Here is a 21,225-nt window from a genome sequence, read left to right as displayed (position 1 = left end):
CCAGCGCAATGCTCGCCTTCATCACCAACTCCCGCTCGCTGAGAGCCAGGCTCCCATCTCCGACTGCCTTGGGGTCTCGATCAATGAGCACTTGACGACGTCGTGCGTCTCCGCGCGCTATCACTCGCGCATGCGCGGCAGGGACGTTGCGGCGGGCCGCCGCAGCGTAGGTAAGCAATTCTCTATCCGCCACCGTCATGCCGCCAGGTCCTTCCAAAGAGGACTGCGTTACAACCTCTCTGGGTCTCGCACTCTGTTGCAGCTCCTTAAGAGCTTGTCTAGAGGCGTCTGCTAGCATCTCCACTCCCTTTACTATCTCTACCTGGATATCCTTTCGATACTGGTCAAGGTCACGCACCTGTTCCTTTGCTCGATTCACACACCCTTCCAGTTCGGTCCGAGTGTGTTCAAGCTTGTCAATTCCTTCATCGAGTATGTTGTAAGCCACCATGGTCTTGTGGCAGACTTGGTTCGCCACTTCCGAGGTGATCTGGTCCGTGTCGACAGCGTCTGCAATCCGAGAGAATGCGACAAGGCACTCCATGGTGATGGCAGCAGGGGCGGCTGAGCGAGCGAGATGCAGTAGGCCATCACGTATCATTAGCAGACTTGGTGGTTGGCCTCCAGGGATCAATTCCTTAGATTCAAGGAGCTCGACAGCGCTTTCAATGTTGTCTATCTTTTCGAGTGCTGCCCTGTACGCTGCGTCACTGCCAGCATTGCCTATCGATGGGGTGCTGTTTCGTGTTACTCGCCGCGCTTGCGAGCCTCCTGGCGTCGGCTTGCCGCCAGACGATGCCATAGTTCGTATTACAGTAGTCGTTAATGTAGTATAGGATCTTGTAATAGTATGTATGTGAGCCGCACGTCTGCTTGGCCCGCTCCTATGGGCGCAGACCGTGGGAAATTTACCGGAGATGGAAGTCTAAAGCAAGAAGGAGCTGGTAGCCAGAGTGGTTTCAAGAGACGGTCTCGCGAGTCAGATGTGGATGATTCCCAGATGAAGAGCGCCAAGCGGACAAGGAATGAAGGATCGCATGAGAAGACTACTGCATCTGGAACCGTTTCTACTCTCGAGATTATCACAGAAGAGCATAGCGAGATGACATGAGCGGGTGACGGTCTTGGTGTCTTTGGTGGCTTGACTAGGGATCGTGATACTTTCATTGTGTAATTGTGTCGATGTCTGGTCTCCTTTACTATGCCCACCTACCTACGACGGGGAAGGTTCATGTAATTTATTTCATGACTCACTAATGAGTCGACTCCTGCTCATCGCGACGGGACTTTGACTAACTAACTCTACCTAAAAGCGTAAAAGTTACTCGCGTCGGCTATTTCGATTGCTTTGCGTTTGCTGTGGTGCCTATTCCGTATCGAAGCTTTTTTAATTTTTTATTACTCCAGTTTTATATTCGCTTGAGGGCTTTGCCCTATGCCGGATAATACATGCGTGTATAGTACGAAGCGAAGCGAGCAGGGATCACGGGCTGTCAGGTAGCATGGAGGAAAGGGAGCGCGAGCGAGATATCGTGCGTGTGCAGGCATGAAAGTTAGCAGTTAGTTCTGTTCACAGGCTGTCATATGAAATGCGTCAGCGCAAAGTGGAGTGGCGATAGTTGGTCGTAGGTAGGTGATGATTTTATGTACAGTAGTAGTGTTCGGTTAGGGCAGAATGTAAGCGCGTGATTAGAGATGGGATCAAAAAAGATAGAAGGAAAGAACAAAGAGCACAATGAGAAGCACGGTCGTTGGGTCATTTGGGTGGCAGTTGTATGTCGGTGTGACGTCATCTGGGGGGCGGGGCGGTACGATCACCTCCGCCGGCCGCGAAGCAGCCAGTCGTCTTGACGTATTCGAAGAGGAGCGCGAGGGCGTGTCGGACATTTCAAGCTCTTCTCAGTTCTATTGACACACGTACTATGGTTTACCAGTGGATGCCCCTCCTGGAAGGCCAGGTTTGTAATGGGCAACAACCGGGCACTCCACCGCCCCCGAAATTATATGGACACCTAGGTTTTCGTATGCCTGCTCTCACCTTCAACTTGAATCAGAGCGAACGGATGAGCCGTTGATGTGTCCCTTCTGTCGAGTGATCCGACGGCGAGACCGCGATGGCCACGACGGACTCGGGCGGAGTCAGAATCTAGTGGCGACAGCAGAAGAACTTAAGCCTATGGGAGAAGGAACAGAACCGTCACAGGAAAATAATATGGGTGATGTTGAGGGATCAGATCATATCACACACGATACAACGTCGTGACAAATGTACTGTCCTATCATGACGTATACAAACACTTATCCCTCCTTGCAATAGGGCTCGACTTAGTTCTCTGTATCACATCAGTAGTTGCATCACGTTGCTTGGCTTCAAAACAGGACCACAGGTAGTTCAATCAACATCCAAATGTCCCGTCAGTACGACCCGCCATCAATCTGCATGCGTTGCGTTCAAGAGTTATCTGCTAACGCTTCGAAAGGAACTCACCGTGGCGTCTTCAGCACTTATAGTACCTGCGTCCCCTCCGGTTGCAGTCAGCTCGGACCAATCCCATTTACTGAAGATACGCCTCAGTCAGCCAGTATCGAGACGAAATAACAGATCGTACCCGTCACAATTCCCACAGTCCACGGTTACCCTGTAAGCACCGGAGTTCACAGAGACAGTGGTGGCGCTGTCCACGAAGTTGACATCGCTGATTAACGAAGTTCAGTAAACGCACACGAATCATTCTAACAGAAATATACCTTATCGTGGTGTCGGTTCCGGGAGTACCGTCATTGTCGGGATAGGACTTAACAGTGCCCATCATATTGTCCAGTAAGCCAATTAAAAGTCAAGTATTGAGGACGAACCTGTGTGATGAGAACGCCGTACTCCGAAATGCCAGAAATTGTATTGCTGAAGGAGCACGGTCAGGATTGATGATTATTTCCAGAGATTGATCTCGTACCCGGAATACGTGACATCACTCACACCACCGCTGGTAGCTTTAGCATCCACCTTGATACGAGTGCCATACATCGAGTCCGTTACAGTGTTCCCCGAAAACGTGACGCCCGATACTGTCTTCCCGGATGCGATAGAGCCGATAGACATTCCTGAAAATCATTTATCAACGATGGTGTTTGTCAGAAACATTATTCAATTTCACCATGTCCACCAGAGCATGTGTTGTCTTTGAAAACAATGTTGGATCCCGAATTGATGGCAATGCAATCGTCTTGATTCTCGACGACTGTCGGAAGCCACAATTGTCGGAGTCAGTCTAGATGATTGCTTCCCCAGCTTAGAGAGGACGCACCACAATTTGTGATTGTTACATCGGACGCAGAAACATCAAATCCCTTAAAGTGACAGATCAGAGTTACGAGCTTGAACATTTGGCAGTGTAGCCTACATCGGTGTTGTGCCCGAGATCATCAGTATCGCCGGCCTTGTTATTCACTGTCACCTTGTTGATGGTCAAAGCGGCGTCATTTCCCACTGAGATGGCTTGCGCCGGGGTGTTTAAAACCTAGAAAAGAAGAGTCAGAGCCTGCGCCGTACAAGACTTCTCACCAAATACGTACAATGAAGTTTTCAAACGTTCCAGATGCCTTAATTCTAGTATCAGGGGACTTGTGAGCTGCAGACAAACCCGGCATGTGGACCACTGTACTTCATGAATGGGTGTGGCTTTGCTTTCCCACCGTTTGTGCCTTCTCCGTCCCAATAGTCCGCGCCATTGCCCTGCGCGCGACGTACTCAAGCAACCAGTCATATATTTACGGAAGGAATCGACATACGTTGAAAGTTTTGCCATCGCCGTCGAACGTGACGTCTGTTCCCTCTACAAATCATGAGCCTTTTTTTTAAGGATGAGAAGCAATGGAGTTACCAAATGTGATTAGAGGGCCGGATGCTGAGAATTATAGCGTCTGAGAAGTGGTTGCATTACGCATGACGATGAACAGCCTACCCGTGGTGCTAGCAAAGGTCACTTCTCCCGTCATGGTGACGCTGGCACCCTTTGCGAACTAAGAGAATGGGTGAGGCTGTAGTATTCAGTCAGCGAGACGACTACGTACGCTCATAGTGACAGTGTCTGAGATTTGGAGAGAGATCGTCAGCGATGAATGCGCCATTGTGCAATGTAATCAAAATACCTACCTCCATCAGCGACCGTGAAAGAGGATATCACGACGGAGGAACAGTCAGACAGGTCAGAGGCGGATGAGACAGAATCCACAGTGCACGTAGAGCGCTTTGCGGTTTCAGTGGGAGATGGAACAGCAAGAATGAGGGGAGCACAGATGACAGCAAGAAGTACCGATGTAGATAGCATGGTGAAAGCAAGGACAGTGTGAGCAGGCTAGACCTCTGAGATTTATCCCTCGATGTGTTTGTCTGACAAGGCAACGCGACTGTTATATAGCTCTGCAGAAGGTGTGTACAACTTGGACAGACGTTGAGATTGTTTGGCGACAACAGTGGATGACCTAGGGCGCATGCCACGGCGGCCCGGGCATTTGAATGAACGAACGCTCCTGCATTTACAATGAGCTTCAATCCAGTAGTGATTTTCTGCAACGAAAGACTCCGACCTGAGTTAAGCGGGCCCTGCGCATAGTCATGACTACAGTAGCATGTGCTCGATGATCGCGTCTAGGATGCCCAGCAGCCCTCATCTTCACACAGCGGGCCGCGTACCAAGGCAACTGCCGGAAGCATAAACCTGGGACGACAGGCTATGGCACTCATCTTCCAGGGATTCCAGAAACAGATGGACGTCATTGATGCGTTCGACCGGAGAGAAAAAATAGCTCGGCAACTTAGGCGAAATGCATCGGACGTAGAGCGGCGAATAGAGTCGGACTACCCACGCCAAGTATTGGGATATCAATTCATGAATCCCGACCAAGTGCATCCAATGTGGATGTAGGTGCGTGTACACACAGGTAGCTGAGGAGACCTCTCGCTCCAACGTCATGTCAGTCCCGGACCCTGGCGGCCCGCTGAACTGTGTGTCCGCAATCAGGTGTGTCTGAGCCATGTGCATGCTCGTCAATCGCAAGGTCTCCAGACTGTAACACTCCCACTGAAGCTTTGTGCAGCCTATCAAGTCTGGGTTATTGTTCGGTCAAAGCTATTCCCGGCCGGCCCACAACAGAGTATTAGCCTAGTAACCGAAGGCCTTCTCGGATGCTGTAGAAGAGAAGCGTTGCCTCCCACTCTCGCAGGCGGATTATTACAGGCACAACCTGCTTAGTGTGCGTTTCAGCGCGGTGCCGGACGACTACGCGACAACGCATGTGATTCGCCCTCGTACATCGCCATGAAGGCATCAGACGAGTAGAGGGCAACCACTTCAGACTCCACTGCGAGCTCGCCCTGAGTATTATCCTCACACCTTGATTTCTCGCTGCAAGCTCGAGCAGTATGGTCAATGTGTCCGACGACAGCAATGAGCCAAGTCGATGCAAGCAGCAAATCATGCAGATCATGACAAGAAGTGTGCTTGCCCGCCATCCAGGTTGACCGGCGATAGGATACATCTCCTTCACATGTTGCATTTACACGAGTACATAAAGCATTTGTACTTTAGCGAGTAAGCGACCTCGAAGTAAGCAGAACGATTCTGACTGCACCATTTGATGTCTCATCACCTTTTCCTGGCCCGATTCTCACAATTGTGTGATGTAGTGTCGCGGCAGCCAATCTGGTGGCGTCCAAGCCTTTCCAAGGATGTCTGCAACGATCATTTGGGCCACAGCGTCCGCACTGGATGACGCGTAATCAGGAGCAAGCCAGATGCTACTCGCCATTTTGTACATACCAAGCGAACGCGCGCGGCATGCCATGCCCTGAGTATCCTGCCGAAATGTATTGACCCTTAAACGCTTCCGCCTCCGCGGGTTTTTCTGAATCAATGACAGGACCAACCTGCGGACCTTAGTCCCACCTGCAATGCCAATCCAACGATGGACTTACGAAGGGATCGCCGGACGCCGTATAGCCCATGATTCCGGTCTGTGAGACACGTGAAAGCAGGTTCAGATCGAGATGTAAGCCACTCACCCATTCCATCTCCGGCTCCGCGCCCTCCTCATACCGACCAGGGAACACGGCTGGTAGGAACTTGCGCAATACAGCGCCCACCTGTGGGTTGAGGACCGAATCGTCCGCCTCGTATAGTTCGTACGAAGGCGTTTCAGCCTCGCGCCCACCACCGAGAATCACAAGCGGGCGCGTCTCCCCGTTGGCCGCATCGACGGGCCGCGGGAACCAGTACTCGGATCCCTGATTTGCGCTCCAGGAGCGTCGTGAGATGACATCCAGCTCCGCACTTGCGCGCGTAGCGATGACCTGCCCACGCGTGGGTATGATTCCTGCTGGCCCAGTCATGTGCGGAAGCAGGTGCGACGCATACGCGTTCGTCGCATGCAGCACGTAGGAGCAGTGCACAGAGCCACGCGGGGTTGTGACGTTCCAGCGGCGCGGAGAATCGCCGTTCGAGCTGAGCGATGTGACGGGCGTGTTCGTGTGCAGCGCGAGCGACAGTTGGGGAGATGCGGCGGCGAGTTTATACACCTCGGTGACAAATTTGAGGGGCCAGAGGTTGTGACCCGGGACGCTTACGCCGGGATACGATGTGCCGTAGTTCTAATGCACGTATTGGTGCAAGAGAGGTCTTGGGAGAGATAACTACTTACAGCTATCATCTCTTCTTCGTCCATCCATCGTACTGTATCGACATTGGCACCAGCGGCCTTGGCAGCTTCGTAGTCAGTCCGCATATCGGCTACTTCTTCTGCGTTGAGCATAAGATCAATGTGACCACCTTCCACCAAGTCGACTGCGCTCTCGAGCGTGTGCTCTTTGATTATCTTGACAATCTCTGCAGCGGTATGCTGCTCCAAGCGAATCCCGCGCAGAGCTTCGTCGTTTCCGAAGGCTGTGGCATGCGGGCTGAAGTCCCTGAATACCCAGGGGGTCAAATGACCGCCGTTGCGTCCTGAGACGAAGTCAGTTCCGCGTCTTCTGCACACAGTGATCACGCACCTGTCGCTCCTGCGCCTATGTATACTCCACATCAGGATGTCAACACTCTCAAAAAAGGAGATTTTGCCGCTGACAGAAATCCCTTGCTTCCAAAACCACAACTTTGAGCGGTGTCTCAGTATACCGATTCCCCTCCAGTGCGATACCCAGATGATAAGCCGCAGAGATGCCTGTAATCCCAGATCCGATGATGCAGACGTCAGCGTCTGCAGTCAGTGTACCCTGGCTTCCCTCCTTTGCCAGCGGATTGGCACCAGGTGTGTCGATCCAGAACGACCGGGTAGAGTTGGGTACCGGTAGAGGAGCCCGCCCCTGATCTGTGGGCAGGAGGAGCATGCGCTGTTGATCCGCGTAAACGTTGAGAGGGACTGGTAGAATTGAGATGGCCATGACGAATTGCACAAGCAAACGCAGTGGAGAGGACATCGTAGATTGCGACCGACGAGCCAGTTGAATTTCCTGGGCAAACATATCATGAATGCCGGCATGACTCATACGAATCGCATACACTGGTCGAGATCTGCCTATCGAACAGCGGTTTTCAAGCATAATGATACTTGAGATACAAACACATCATGGGCACTTTCATGTATGTTCGGCGCGAGCCTATTATGGCAATACGTATGTCGAAGAAAGCCTCGCAATATCTAGTCCTACATGAAACCTGACCCGGTTTGCACGACGAGTCCCTTACGGCCCTTTCCGGATCACGTGAAGCGCGTTTCGCAGTGCAATCGCGCCTCTCGGAGAGCGCGTCGTGATACTGTACATAGTTCAATCGAGGGCACATCATGCTGGTAGAGTACGCTATGTATTCTGTTCATTTACGGTAACATTTCTGGTAAATTTCGAGTATGTTATTACACTAGAGATCGTACATCTGCTTGTCTGATGGGATTGAGCCGCAGTAGAGAACAAATTCTTGCTGAAAGTCTACCAAAATCGATTAACCGCCCTCAGATGAAGTCCCCCTACCCAAACGAAGACGGTGGGAAGGAGCTTGCACGCCACTGAGCAAACATTCAGGCCGCGGCCCTGTGAGCCGAGCGGACCTCTGAATCGGCACCGTCACATTGACGTGATCAAGTGTTACCTGGCCATCGAGAGGGGGCCATCCACTAGTAAACCATAGTATGTCGATGGCCAGATAGTACTTTATTGGACTGTGACAACAGGTGCAATGTCGATAGGCTAATGAAAGGCTTATATGGACTGACTGATTGATCTTCATATTGGGATGGAGTGTAGAGTAGTACCATAACACTTATCGTTAACCTCGTACAATGAATCGCTCACCTAGTTCAGTGATAATCCAACGAGCCGTGCGTATCTCTGTGCAGCGCGTGTGATTATACGTCATCGGAACCTGGACTCTCGATTTCGAAGCATTGGATGAAAGAAGGCCGCCGTAAAGAAGGCCGCCGCGAATGAGCCACAACAGACGGTCACGTGCTGCGACGCGGCCTTTGTGGCGTCTCCTTTCCTTGCGTCTAATGCACATCCTCTGCTCGTGAGGCTTTTCATATTGAAAACCTGGATCAAAAGCAACGGTGCGTGCAAACTTTAGTACAATCGTTGTGGCTCTGATTCACCTTTGATGAAACCCTCATGTCAGGCAGACAACGATCTTCACACATAGAAGTTAGCCAACGCGTCATCCACGCCTTGCAGCAGCATTTCGTGGAACAAAGGTGTGTAATCACAACGGTGAACCACCGGCGAAATTGACCACATCAATGGACACGCAGAGCAATCGTGTTTGTGTGGCTCAAACCTAGTCCTGACCGTCGAGTATAAGATACCCGCCGTGCTGACCCTTCGTAAGTCAACACTTCCCAACTGCTCTCAATCAGACATGGACTCTACAGCTCACTCTGGGAATTCTAGCAACCATCAAGACATCCATCCGTCTCCTCCGCCCGACGAGACAGAGCTAGCTAAAAACAAGACATCACCTCTCAAGAAGACTGTCGCCACCCGCCAGAGGTACCTCACCACGGGGAAGATTGGCGAAGAGGACCGTCCTGAATTCCGCTACAATCTGTCCGACGACATGATGCCTTACTTTGCCGAAGTTGAGGCCGATGGCTTCCTCGAGACTCACTTGCCTGGTGAAGACTTCAAACACAATGCTAGGAAGGAGCCCTTGAGATTCAATACAGAGTTGCTCAAAAATAATGAGCGCGAAATGGCAGAAGAGTTTGTACGTCCTGCTCTTGCTCGCTGTGATTTGCATATCGTGCGTGATTCGCTGACGCTACCTTTGCAGGTCCACGTCGCAAGCCCTGCACTCAAGAGGGGTGGTTCCAAACCACTCGTAGCCAAGATCACTGCAGACTTGCCGGATTCTACAGAGTCAACTGGGTTTGGTCAAGGTGGCAAGAAGAGACCTGACGTCGTCCTCTATCCCAACAACAAAGAGGCAGTCAAGGACTACGCCCTGTCGAAGGACGACATCGAGGGACTCAAGAAGGGGAGGGACAAAAGAAAGACACTCAAAAGTTCAAAGGACCAAATCGAGGAATCGGAATACAATTTCAGTCATCTTGCTCGGACATGTTGGTCGTGGGTCTGCGTACCCGTGGAGCTCAAGGCAGATCATCAACATTCGGCGTTCGGATTCGGCAATGATCCGAATTTCCTTCCTGGTGGTCGAAAGAGGCGAGGTGCAAGGGGCCAACTTGCCGACTATGCTGCCAGAATTCTTCAGCGCCAACACCTCCTATTCTTCTTCATGATCGCAATCACTCGCAACGAGGCGCGACTCATGCGCTGGGACCGGGCTGGTGCTATCGTCACCCAACCCCTCGATCTCAGAGACCCCGATCAAGCGGACAAGCTACTAACGTTTCTGTATCGATTAAGCAGGGCGAAGCCCGAACAACGCGGCTGCGACCGAACCGTTCAGCGTGCGACCAAGAAGGAGATCGACTTGATGCGAGAGGCAAAGGACTCCATCCCTGAAGGCGACTACCGTCTGAAGCGCCTGAACTTGGCTATGGCCGAGGGCTGGCCCGTCTACAAGGTGCTATGTCGTGAGGACGACGTTGTATCTGTGGACGCCTGGCGTGCTACTAGCACGAATACTGACTCTGCATCTTCCACTGTACCTCCGCCTTCTTTGTCTCTAGCTAATATCGGCTTACTATCCGAGGACCCTGATCCCTTTGGGCCTGGTACATCCTCGACAGCTCGGACTGCATGGAAAGCTCGCAACCGCCCTGCTGTACATTATCGGTGCTTCTTGATCTGCAAACACGACTTTTCGAGCGACTCTCCTATCGGGCGTGGCACAAGGGGATACCTTGCATACGACATGAAGACTGGCAAATTTGTATACTTAAAGGACTCTTGGCGCGTCTCCACAGGAAACTCGGAGATCAAGGTCTATCAGCGTTTGCATGAGCGTGGTGTCGAAAATATTGCAACACCGATTTATGGTGGCGATGTCGCGGATATCGACGGGACTCTGCACCGAACGTTGGCTCAGAAGCACAACCGCAAGGCAGAATACATCCATTGTCGGCTTGTCGTGGAAGAAATCGGTGAGTCCATCCTGGACTATCCCACCAGCAAAGACTTGGTGGCGGTGATGTATGGCGCTATCATTGGTATGTTGCGATTAAGTTTGTATCCTTCGGAACATACATTGATTTTCTGCGTATAGCACATCAACAGGCTTGCGAGAAAGCTAAAGTAATGCACCGGGACATCAGCGAGGCAAATATGCTCATGATCCCAGATCCTAAATCACCAACACGTGGCGTTACGAAGAGAGGGATCCTCATCGATTGGGATCTATGCAAATTATACGATGAGCTCATGGACGGCGCTAAGCAAAGCAACCGTTCAGTGAGTGGCATAATAATCTATGCTGACAGCCATGTTGATTCGGAATACTTCAGGGAACATGGCAATTCATGTCCGCGTTGCTTCTCTTGAGGCCGGGTTTCAAACAACATACTGTTGCCGACGATTTGGAATCGTTCATGCACGTCCTCAACTGGATCTGTCTGCGGTACCACGATACCCTCCATGAAGATCTACAAGCGCATGTAAGCCTCGTTTTCGACGGATCCAAAAAGGGAGATCTAGAGAATCGGACTGGCGGTGGCGAGAAGTTTCTTCGTATACTCAAAGGTATTCCGTCTGCGGAGCTGTCTGACTCGACGCCCCTACAGGTCCTGGTTGACGCACTAGTCGAATTGTGCCAAGCTCACTACAACGCCACCGATCTTACACCATACGCCAAATTCTTCCGTAAGAAGGCACCTATTCCGGCAAGCTGGTTCGAGGACGGGGAACACCCTGATGTGCTCGGGTTCGAGAGTTCCGAAGAGCAGTCCGAGAACACCCACGAGCCCGTTGCAGCGGCAGTCGATACCATGAAATACCCGCCATTTTCGACCCATGAGAAGATTCTTCGTGTTTTCGAGAAAGCTCTTCTTGTTCGTGCTGATGTATACCCCATAAAACAGGACGACAAATTCGCGCAGTTCGCAAAAATCGATCGATCTCAATACTCTGTTCACTCTTCCTTCTCTGGGTCAAAACGATACTCGGAAGAGCTTGGAGATGGAGGAGATGAAGAGCAGCCACTTGCGAAGAAACTTAGGCCCGCGAGGACGAAGCAACAGCCATCGCACACACTCGGCGCAATTATTGAGAACGAGGCGACCAGGGACCAACCGGTTGCGGGAGGATCCCAGGCTGCCGGTCATCGAGATGGCTGAAGACAAGCCTGTAGCAACCATCAAGCGTTGTGAGGGGTTATTCACGGGATGTCGACTCGGGGCATGAACATCGTTCGGCGGACAGGCTCACGGTTCGGATACGGAATTCTTTCGGACACTCGACTGCTTATTTATGTGGCTGGCAGACTTGGTGCATCCTTCTGCGTCTCTATCTATATTGCGCTGGATGTACGGACTGATCCTCTTATTACTTCGTTGTTGTATTCAGGTTGATTCCTGCATTATTCATGGGTTTTCTGTTTACTTGGTGCTCAAATGCTGATGTCTTACGTCAGATGCCTGGACTCTAGCGAGTCGGGCTGACTCTTGAGCTGAACCACTCCGCGTCTCCTACTCAAGCCTTAGCCTGAGCCTATGCCTGATGTTTCACAGCCACGCGGCTTCAATTCTGCTCTGAATTCATCCTAGATTGTATTCAATAGTCGAAATGAGGCTGAATTCCCTGATGACTCACTAGGGGATGAGAGACTCGAGCTGCATGTCCGGTACTCGATTCATCCGCCACAGGGAAATCTCTGCTGCTTCTCATGACGAGTGGGTTGATATCGAACACTCGTTCTGAGATGCAGGTTAGCGGTCCCGACGACGATGGAAAAACCTGCGCCACAGCCGAAAACCAGCGCACTGCGCCCTGAGCGGTCTACGCACTCGGGTAAATAGCATCTACAATGTCCAAATTATAAGTTTCATGGTGTGCAGTGGAGATCACGCAGTTCTGCAAAATTGATGGGTTTTGCAAAACCCCGTATCTGATAGTAACAGACCTCGAAGAGATTACTGAATAATTACGTAATACTGGAGGATTTCCGTCACGCTCATATTGCGCAGCAGTAAGTGCAGGTGGCGTTCGATTGCGGTGAAATTTTCGCTACGGACGCGCTTGAGGAAGGATCAGGCTTGTCTAGTCACAAAAACATAACGCAAAGCACGCCCTCATCATCTCGTAATCCAGCAAGACACGAGAGCGGAGAGACCCCCGAACGCGAAACATAGCGGAAGAAGCTTCAAAGTTTTGCCTTTGACCGGGGACGATTCGGTTAGGGCGAATTACCTCATAAGTCGGCAGAGATAGTAATCTGAGTTGATCGGGAAAGGTCCGATTAGCATTAGCTGGTCTCTATCCATGTCCCGAGCCGCTTGACAACTGCGCTATACGTTGCCCCCACATCTCCGTCCCACCGCTCCTTCGCTCGTCCTGGCACCCAAGGCGTATGTACGGCTTTCCTCTGACGCGTCAATCTCAGATAACAGGTCTGCAGGTACGCACGCCACGGAGCAGCTCACCGTCGTTCTGCATCCGAACCCGCGATGGTGCGTATTCGATGTTACAGTGCGTATGTCTGACGCTGCACCGTCTTACGAAGGTATTGATGACAGGACATGAGTAACATTGCAGCCATCGGCCAAATACCTACAGAAGTGCGCAAGAAAATCTTCCAGTACCTGTCGGACGATCGCGGTTCTCTCGCTGCCTGCGCTCTCACCTGCCGCGCGTGGTACCTCCTAAGTCGCTCCCACTTCTTCCACTCCGTTCATCTGCTTGGATCGCCTCGATATGCACAATTCGAGGAGCTCCTCCTCGCAGCGCCATACCTCGCGGCCTACGTCCGTGATCTGTCGATCACCATGGACGGCACGTTCACCTGGCTCGATCAGGAGGCGCCTCGTATCCTGCTCCGGCTCAACAGAGTCGAGCACCTCAAGTTCCGAAACTGGTCCGCGACCATTATGTCCGATGAGACGCGCCGCAATCTGCAGATGTACTTCCCGAGAGTGCGAACACTGGTGCTACAAGACACCGCATTCGCGGGGAACGACTTCCCGCTCGTCCTATGCGCGTGCCCACGGCTGTCGAGTCTGCAGCTGTACGACGTGTACTGGTCCCATCGCAATCGAACGCTAGTATCCGCGGTAGTGAACTCGCGTCAACACATTCAAGCGCTCGGACTACGGCACATATCGCCACTCGCGTCGGCATGGCTGACGAACGGCGTGTTCGAGATGCGGCTGCAGAAGCTGGAGCTCTGCTGGGGCGACCCGGCGCAGCTGCCGCACGTGCGGCACCTGCTGAAGGAGGCGGGCAGCACGCTGGAGTACGTGGTGATCGCACCCAGCTTCGACGTTGCAAACTCCGCGGCAGATTTGGGTGCGTACCTCTGCCGTCATCGCTCGCTCATGGACCGACCAATTGGACGTGCCGACAGACGGATGCCTGGCCGATATCGGCCTGAGCGCGAACACGGCGCTGCGGACGCTGCGGCTCGTGATCGAGACGGCGCGCTCGGAGGCGCACGCGTGGCCGCCGAAAGTGCTCGAGCAGCTGCGTTCGGAGGACATCCGGCGCATCGAGCTCGTGCTGCTCCTCCCGTACGAGGGCCGGCTCTCATCGGTAGACTGGGACCAGATCGACTTGCACCTGTCGCGCCAGGCTGCCGCGCACCCCAAGCTCACCGTGTCCATTGACGTGCACATGGCGTGGACAGAGCCGTCAGAAAAGGCGGTGGCACACGAGGTGGCTGCGCGGCTCCCCAGGCTGACGGTCGAGACGAAGCGCCTGGAGTTCGACTGCACGTACACAGCATGCGACATCCGGTCTGCGTGGCCGTGCCTCCATCCCGCCATTGTGAAAGCGCCATAGGGCAGCGCTATATCTCAAGACTGTCTGGTTGTTCGCCTGGCGAACATTGATCAGAGGGCGCTATGGCAGCGACTCTGACCGCCTGAATCCGCTCTGAGATCTGCAACGGTGCAGTGGTCAGCCCTGTCTTGACCTTGATCTAAGGCGGACGGAGACTGGGCTGCCATTGAGTGACCAGGTGTGTGGTAGTGGCAAGGAAGTAGGAGCGTGGTGGGGTTCGAATGCATCATATGTATTACCATCTCAACATAATTATAGCATCTCCGGTAGCTGTCGGTGAAGTAGAGAGGCATCGATATACCACGATTCAAAAAGAGATTATACATTCCAAAAGAGACCCAAGGTGATCGAAGCGAGGAAATGTTGATGAGTGGGAAGGCCAAGTGGTGATATCTTCCAGAATGCAACGTCTGTATAAATAATCTAAATGCCCTTTACTCGACGCCCTGCATCGCTTTCCTATTCAAATTGTTCAATCGTTAACTCGTAATCGGCAACACAGTCCAACTCAATGAGCTTCTTGACGACTTCATGACTTCCTGTGTGGCTTTTCGGGGTTGTCCTCAATTGTTGTCATGAGGACTTAGGTGAGGTTCGTGGCAGCAGCGGTCGCGATCCCGCCGCCTGAGTCCAAGCGGACAATTCATAAGTGTAACACATCGAACGGATGGTCGTGCAGATGGATCTGCCCGAGGGCAGGTGCGGCTTAGGAGACAAAAGCGCTGATTCGACCATACGTGTTACTGGCCCGGGTGTGCTCTACAATGTGCTGTCCCAGCTGAAGGACTAATCGCGAGACGTGCCAGTGTATTGGCAGAGGTCAAGTTCTGGATAGGCCTACATCAGAGGACAAAGACTCAACATATTTGAGGCTTAATTCACGTACAGGACTGCTGACTAATTTCAACATGCATCCTCTAAAACTCAGCGTGAGTCCTGCACGCATATGCACCTCTGATGAGTATGCAGTCTTATCTAGGAATGTCCCATTACTCGTGCGCACCTTCAAGTATTCGGGACCCCATGTCGAGCGGGAGCAGGTAATTAGCATTGGGAGGATCTCGCGCGTGTCGATGAGCCGCACAATGGTATTACCAGATTCACAGCGCCACTTATCACTTCGTTTTACTCATAACGTCCCGCAAACGATGCATCCTGGAGGCCATGTGAATGTATCACTGCTTCTGCCCATTGTCCTCTACAGTACCTGTACGCAAAGCAGCAGGCGCAACTTTCCACCGCCCTAGCAGGTGGTTCGCTCTCAGCACAAGCAAATCCCTCAGCATCTGCAGCGAGTCCGTCACCACATTCAACTTGCTCCCAGATACCTCGTGCCACTCGATCGGCACCTCCACGACCGACATGCGTAGCTGCTTCGCGAGCAGAAGTAGCTCGACGTCGAAGATCCATGTGGTGAGGTGCTGGTACGGGAAGATGCGCTGCGCTGCGGCTCGCGAGAACAGCTTAAAGCCGCATTGTGTGTCGCGGATGTGGCCGACGCCAACGATGCGCAGGATCGTGTGCAGCCCATACATGAGAATGTTTCGCAGAACAGAGCGCTGAGAAGATAATACATATCAGCTACAGTCACGAGAGATGAGCTGGACAGCCGTGCGCACCTTCACCACCGCCTCAGTCTTCACTAAGTGAGCACGACTCCCCACCGCTACAGCAGCCTCCTCGTTCGGCGCTATCCGGTCCATCTCCTTCCACAACAGCTCCAAGTCTTCGAACCGGCTCGCTCCGTCTGCGTCCACAAACAGCAGCCGGCGGCCTCGCCCATGCAACATTCCGTGTCGCACCGCGCCACCCTTGCCTGCGTTCTCCTCCAGCCGCACGACGCGAATATCGCTCTTCGGACAGCCGAGCGCAAACTTGAGTGCGAGGTCCGCCGTCCCGTCGGAGCTCCCATCATCGACGATGACGAGCTCGTACGTCCGGTTCCGGAGCGCGGGTTTCGACAGGTGGTTGATGGCAGCCTGGAGCATGCCCGGCATGCGCTCAGTCTCGTTGTACGCGGGGACGACGACGGTCAGGTCGACGCTCGCGGAGTCCGTGATGGAATTGAGGGGTTGAGAATCTTTGGGTGACTTCGCAGAGCGATATGTCTTCTCTGAGGGACGGGATTTACGTGGCGCGGGCGAGAGGATGAGGAGCGCCACGTAGCACTAATCGGCGAGAAAGCGTCAGTAAGGGCGGACTACACAGCAGAAGTAGAGCGTAGTATATCAGTATAGACCATTAGAGGTCATGACCGGCAGTTCTCGTCCTCGCCACGGCGCATATTGCCCGCGACTCGTAGAACAAGGATGATCTGGTGCTCATCATATAGAACTGAGTCCCCCCCCCCACCCCCCACAGAGGTAAAGGGTGTAGGGGCTCGTTTTTGACATTGACGACATGGACACGCACTCACGGTAACAAATGTGACGGCGAGCACCGCCAGGCTCCCGTATAGAAGGGTAGATCTGTCCATAGAAGTCTATTGGGTCGTCATAGGCTTTCTCATGGACCAAACTTGCTTTGAAGAATTAAGGAGGGACTATAATGATGCAGCGAGGTATAGGAATGGTCTGCGATGCCGATGGGCAATGAAGATGCAGTGCTAAAAGCAGTGGCAGATGCCAGACACGAAACAAGCTGTGGGCGTTGGCAAGCATGGGCGCTACTATTTAGCTAAATAAGCGCCTGCGTTGCCGTTATCCTTTATTTTGTCGGGCTGTATTTGCTATAATCTTACTCTTCTTGCGGAATTTGGGAGGTAACGCTGGCAAACGCCATGCACTTGATTTTGTCTGGGCCATATTCCACCATCATAATGTGTAAGGTACTATCACCACCACAGGATAAGCAAGACGGGGTCGGTCGTATTGAAACGGTATTGATTCCAGCACGCGGATACTAGCTTGCTGAAAATAGGGTTTGGGACACTCGATCCTGTCAGACAAGTCAGCTTTCCTCTGCGCGGTATCTCTAGAAACCTTCACACAATAGCATTGAGCGTATAGGTATGCCAATACAATTCTGGGTTCAGGGCCAAGACCTCCGACGGACGATCATCTTACACCTTGAAGTCGAATCTACCGGGTACTGCCAGATACGACGTTATTACATATACTCCAGTCTAACCGTATACAAGACATTGGCACCGTACACACTGCTGTCCATGATTTCGGAAATTGACTTGAGCATTGGTAAAACGAGGTCGCGACGACGTGATAGGACGGTTCGACACGCGTAGATCAAACATGCAGCTATTGTCAGTGTGATGTCGTTGCGAATTCGGTGTTCCCTTGTGACACTGACTTACGAGAAGCGCACCGATGGAAAAATTCAGCTGCTAATGAGGCTTTGCTCGCTCCCAGTACGTGAGCCTCAAAACGCCATATTCTCGTGTACCATCCATTGATTACCAATTTGCCACAGAACACTCACGATACGCATTGTGACATACGAAACACATGCATACACGCCCCGATCTACGTGACTCGTCCGTGGCCAACTGGTGCGTCAGGAGACATAGTGGTCTTGTGATGGGATTCTGAGATTCATCTCTCCGCTAAAAACAAAGAAACTGTCAATCTGGTAGCTATCGCGGATACTTTGAGGCGTGGCTAGGCCACAAGCTATAGTCATGTGGTCTCGCGGGGCTGCGGTAGGTATGGACGCGATAGCTCTTCGTCATGGCGGTTGATTCTTACCAGGAAACTCCCGCTACAGTAGAGACTGCCCTCGAATTTGAATTCGTCGAGACTCCTCGCAGACCGTCCGAAGTTTTACCTGAGGAAGTTTTACCAAAAGCCTCGGGATTTGCTACCGTTGACATTCCCGGAGCTACCAATCACTTTGATGCACCTCGCGCTCTACCGCGAGTTGTTGCTGCGAAGGATCTACCATCCACTCCTCCTTCTGAACCTATCTCAGCCCCCGGCGTGCAAGACCGTTCAGTCAGCAGGAGAAGGCTGCCACTAGCATAGAGGAGAATCCCGGCCTCCCCATTTACTGTGAAGGGCTTGATAAGGAGATGAATACCGGAAAATACGTTCAGGTGCCCGTCTGTCAATTTGTGCAAGACTTCGCTCCCTGTGGCGACCTTCCAGACGATGTGCTTGCTAGCTTTGCATCAACCAAGTTTGTAACCAAACTCAAGGCGGACAAGGAGACGGACATGTATGTTCCGTTCGTGGGTACTCTTGCTCATACGTCTCATGTCCTTATGAACTTATGTGTCTGTGCAGTGTGAGAACATACAGACGCCACTCGACCTTAGCTGGAAGAACAGGCTGGGAGCTGGTGTTCAAGAGAAGTGCTACAGACTCGTTGCCAAGTATACGGGACAGAACCCAGACAATAGCATCAACAAAGACGACGGAAAGAAGAAATCAAACATCATTATCTATCCGGATAGACCAGACGCCCGAAAGTGCTATGCACACGCGGATGGCAGCTATCGAGGTGTCACTTCCTGGGCCTGGGCATCTCTTGTTGTGGAATTCAAGAAAGCTACTACCAAATATCTACCATTTGGCATTCCGAGCGAGGCGTCGCATGAAACTGAAGCCGCCGTGCCATTTCTGCCGTCTAACCCTCTTTCGAAGCAAGCCAGGGGTCAACTCATCGAATATGCGACAAATGTTCTGCGCTTTCAGCCCCGACAGTTCTGCTTCACTATCGTCATTGTTGGCTCTTACGCCCGCTTGATACGATGGGACAGATGGGGCGCTATAGTTTCCACATCGTTCGATTTCATCAACGACCCAGGCCATATCTTGTTTAGGTTCCTATACAAGTATGGTTTGATGACTCAAGCAGAGCGCGGCTATGACCCGACGGTTGTGGAGGCCACTGATCAAGAAATCGAAGACATGAACGCCTGGAAGGACACGGCCACAAGGGAGGCGCGCCTGTCCTCCTACCATCTAGAATTCTATGAGACAGCAATGGATAGTCGCTGGCCTATCTACAAGGTGATTGTTCCGGAGAAGGACCTACTGTTCACAGAATCAGACGAGGGTCCAAATGGTTCTTTTGATGGCATCGACGAAGACGGTGCATCTGCAGTGTACACTTACCTCACCGGGAAGCCCTCACACACGACGTATTCTCCAACGGGACGATCAACTAAAGGCAGTGTGGCCTACGACATACGAAGAAAACGACTCGTTTTCATGGGAGAGACTTGGCGTGTTGACTCTCCTGACATCAAACCGGAGCACGAAGTATATGTCCACCTGTGGAAGCACAAAGTTCGGAACATCGATAGACCTCTTAGCGGAGGTGATGTCCGTACTGGAGACCTCAAAGATCCAAAGAACGTCCAGCGTACTCTGACGCAAATATACGCGCCGGTTGAGGAGGAGGCAGAGCGCCCTATTGGCCGCATCCACTATCGCTTGATTTGCGACGAAGTCTACGTGAACTTGACGCATTATAAACACTCTTTGAGCTTGGCAACCGCTCTACTGGATGCTTTGATTGGTGAGTCCCGCAGAGCTTTCTGGATAGATGTCTGCTCATATCTCATTTCCAGCCCACAAAGACGCATGGGAACGCGCTGGGATCCTCCACCGGGACATTAGTGACAACAACGTCATGTTACAAGTGGACGCCGCGGGAAACTTGGTGTTGGGCATTCTAATAGACTGGGATCTGTCCAAGCCTAAAGCAGATTTACCCAAAGGTCCCACGCAAGTCGCTCGTTCGGTGAGTTGCTGCGTCTCTATTGCGGATCAATGCTAATAAATGTATGCTATGGACCCAGGGAACATGGCAATTCATGTCTGCACTGCTTTTAAAGTACCCCCAGAAGCGACATGAGCTTTCGGATGATATAGAGTCCTTCGTTCACTTGCTCAACTGGCTCGTGCTTAGATTTCACGAACACGGCCTGAGCGATGATCCGAAAGGTCTCATGGACCACATCATCAACACATACGATAAATTTCACGATAATAACAAGGGCGAAGACGTTGGTGGGGAGGGCAAGCTTCTTCAAATGCAGAGCGGCTCCGTTCCATTCAAACCTGTTGCTCATCGACAGCTCAAGGATTTGCTCAACAAAGTCGCTATCATGTGCCAAAACCACTATAACTCGCACAGTGTCAACGAGGAGATCGAGAAGCTCTCAGGCGTTGTTCTTGGCAGCGTACCCCAAAACGATCAAGAACGAGCAGACGAACGCCCTAGGGATTACTCTGCTGATATCTGCACGATGCCTGCCGAAACGGCTGCCAGCCGACCTCTCGCGACATCTCCGGATCTGGCGAGCCACCAAGCGATCATCAGGATTTTCTACGAGGCCGTCATAACCAACAAGTCCCAATGGGTGGACGATAGCAGCACCAAGAAGGACCAGTTCATCTTTGGATCCTACGGAACGGAACAATCCCTCAACTTGACGACCCGGAGTACGAGCAAAGGGAAGCGAAAATCAGAGGGTTCCATAAGTGGCGCATCGAAGGCGAAGCGGTCCAAGACATCGGCGGCGGTAGGTAGCAGCTCTTCAAAGCTCTAAAGTATTCCCGAGTAAACGCAGGGACGACAAAGCCTGCATCGTAAACATATACGGATGTTGCGTTGGACATATATCAGAGCAGGGCGTCGACTTGTGTCTGTTCTGCGCGTTAATTGCCAGTATTCATATGTTGTGACCCCAGACTGTATGTCTCTTCGATTGGTTCATTTGGTTGTGATGCTATGGGGTTATATGCATCAATGGGATAGAAACATACGGTGAAGAACCACGTTTGGACCCTCAAAATCGGTTGTCAGTGGTCATGCAAGATGTT

The 21,225-nt window shown here is 52.2% G+C and overlaps 7 protein-coding genes across 7 annotated transcripts; 3 read left to right on the top strand and 4 right to left on the bottom strand.

The window, feature by feature from the left end:
- Positions 1 to 241: 241 nt before the first annotated feature.
- On the bottom strand, positions 242 to 802 carry POSPLADRAFT_1137999 (hypothetical protein; the record flags this gene model as incomplete). Its single annotated transcript, XM_024484858.1, has 1 exon — positions 242 to 802. A coding segment is annotated over one exon (561 nt), but the record flags the coding sequence as incomplete, so codon positions are not given.
- A 1,656-nt stretch (positions 803 to 2,458) lies between these two features.
- POSPLADRAFT_1137521 (glycoside hydrolase family 28 protein) lies at positions 2,459 to 4,328 on the bottom strand (the record flags this gene model as incomplete). Its single annotated transcript, XM_024484796.1, has 15 exons — positions 2,459 to 2,558; positions 2,610 to 2,696; positions 2,749 to 2,795; positions 2,857 to 2,902; positions 2,955 to 3,102; positions 3,156 to 3,239; positions 3,306 to 3,348; positions 3,402 to 3,518; positions 3,574 to 3,607; positions 3,663 to 3,733; positions 3,790 to 3,833; positions 3,882 to 3,905; positions 3,963 to 4,020; positions 4,072 to 4,088; positions 4,154 to 4,328. The coding sequence occupies 15 exons, from the start codon at positions 4,326 to 4,328 to the stop codon at positions 2,459 to 2,461; spliced, it is 1,095 nt and encodes a 364-aa protein (XP_024341344.1).
- Positions 4,329 to 5,667: 1,339 nt separating this feature from the next.
- On the bottom strand, positions 5,668 to 7,435 carry POSPLADRAFT_1138676 (hypothetical protein; the record flags this gene model as incomplete). The annotated part of the gene is made up of 7 exons (XM_024484935.1): positions 5,668 to 5,764; positions 5,820 to 5,904; positions 5,971 to 6,013; positions 6,062 to 6,646; positions 6,697 to 6,998; positions 7,046 to 7,060; positions 7,120 to 7,435. 7 exons carry the CDS (start codon positions 7,433 to 7,435, stop codon positions 5,668 to 5,670), a joined length of 1,443 nt encoding a protein of 480 aa, XP_024341343.1.
- A 1,465-nt stretch (positions 7,436 to 8,900) lies between these two features.
- Positions 8,901 to 11,778, top strand: POSPLADRAFT_1055168 (hypothetical protein; the record flags this gene model as incomplete). The annotated part of the gene is made up of 4 exons (XM_024480608.1): positions 8,901 to 9,248; positions 9,315 to 10,656; positions 10,713 to 10,897; positions 10,951 to 11,778. 4 exons carry the CDS (start codon positions 8,901 to 8,903, stop codon positions 11,776 to 11,778), a joined length of 2,703 nt encoding a protein of 900 aa, XP_024341342.1.
- Positions 11,779 to 13,169: 1,391 nt separating this feature from the next.
- POSPLADRAFT_1168715 (hypothetical protein) lies at positions 13,170 to 14,705 on the top strand. Its single transcript, XM_024488022.1, has 2 exons — positions 13,170 to 13,945; positions 14,004 to 14,705. Exons 1-2 carry the CDS (start codon positions 13,180 to 13,182, stop codon positions 14,435 to 14,437), a joined length of 1,200 nt encoding a protein of 399 aa, XP_024341341.1. The 5' UTR covers positions 13,170 to 13,179; the 3' UTR covers positions 14,438 to 14,705.
- An 870-nt stretch (positions 14,706 to 15,575) lies between these two features.
- POSPLADRAFT_1039435 (glycosyltransferase family 2 protein) lies at positions 15,576 to 16,963 on the bottom strand. The gene is made up of 3 exons (XM_024477540.1): positions 16,854 to 16,963; positions 16,057 to 16,605; positions 15,576 to 15,996 (listed from the first exon to the last, which is right to left on the bottom strand). Exons 1-3 carry the CDS (start codon positions 16,911 to 16,913, stop codon positions 15,613 to 15,615), a joined length of 993 nt encoding a protein of 330 aa, XP_024341340.1. The 5' UTR covers positions 16,914 to 16,963; the 3' UTR covers positions 15,576 to 15,612.
- A 1,157-nt stretch (positions 16,964 to 18,120) lies between these two features.
- On the top strand, positions 18,121 to 20,951 carry POSPLADRAFT_1137701 (hypothetical protein; the record flags this gene model as incomplete). Its single annotated transcript, XM_024484822.1, has 5 exons — positions 18,121 to 18,384; positions 18,486 to 18,620; positions 18,676 to 19,915; positions 19,968 to 20,140; positions 20,199 to 20,951. 5 exons carry the CDS (start codon positions 18,121 to 18,123, stop codon positions 20,949 to 20,951), a joined length of 2,565 nt encoding a protein of 854 aa, XP_024341339.1.
- Positions 20,952 to 21,225: the final 274 nt, after the last annotated feature.

Source organism: Postia placenta, assembly GCF_002117355.1.
Source record: "Postia placenta MAD-698-R-SB12 unplaced genomic scaffold POSPLAscaffold_4, whole genome shotgun sequence".
Taxonomy (NCBI): domain Eukaryota; kingdom Fungi; phylum Basidiomycota; class Agaricomycetes; order Polyporales; family Adustoporiaceae; genus Rhodonia; species Rhodonia placenta.
This window is presented reverse-complemented; position numbering and strand designations above follow the sequence as displayed.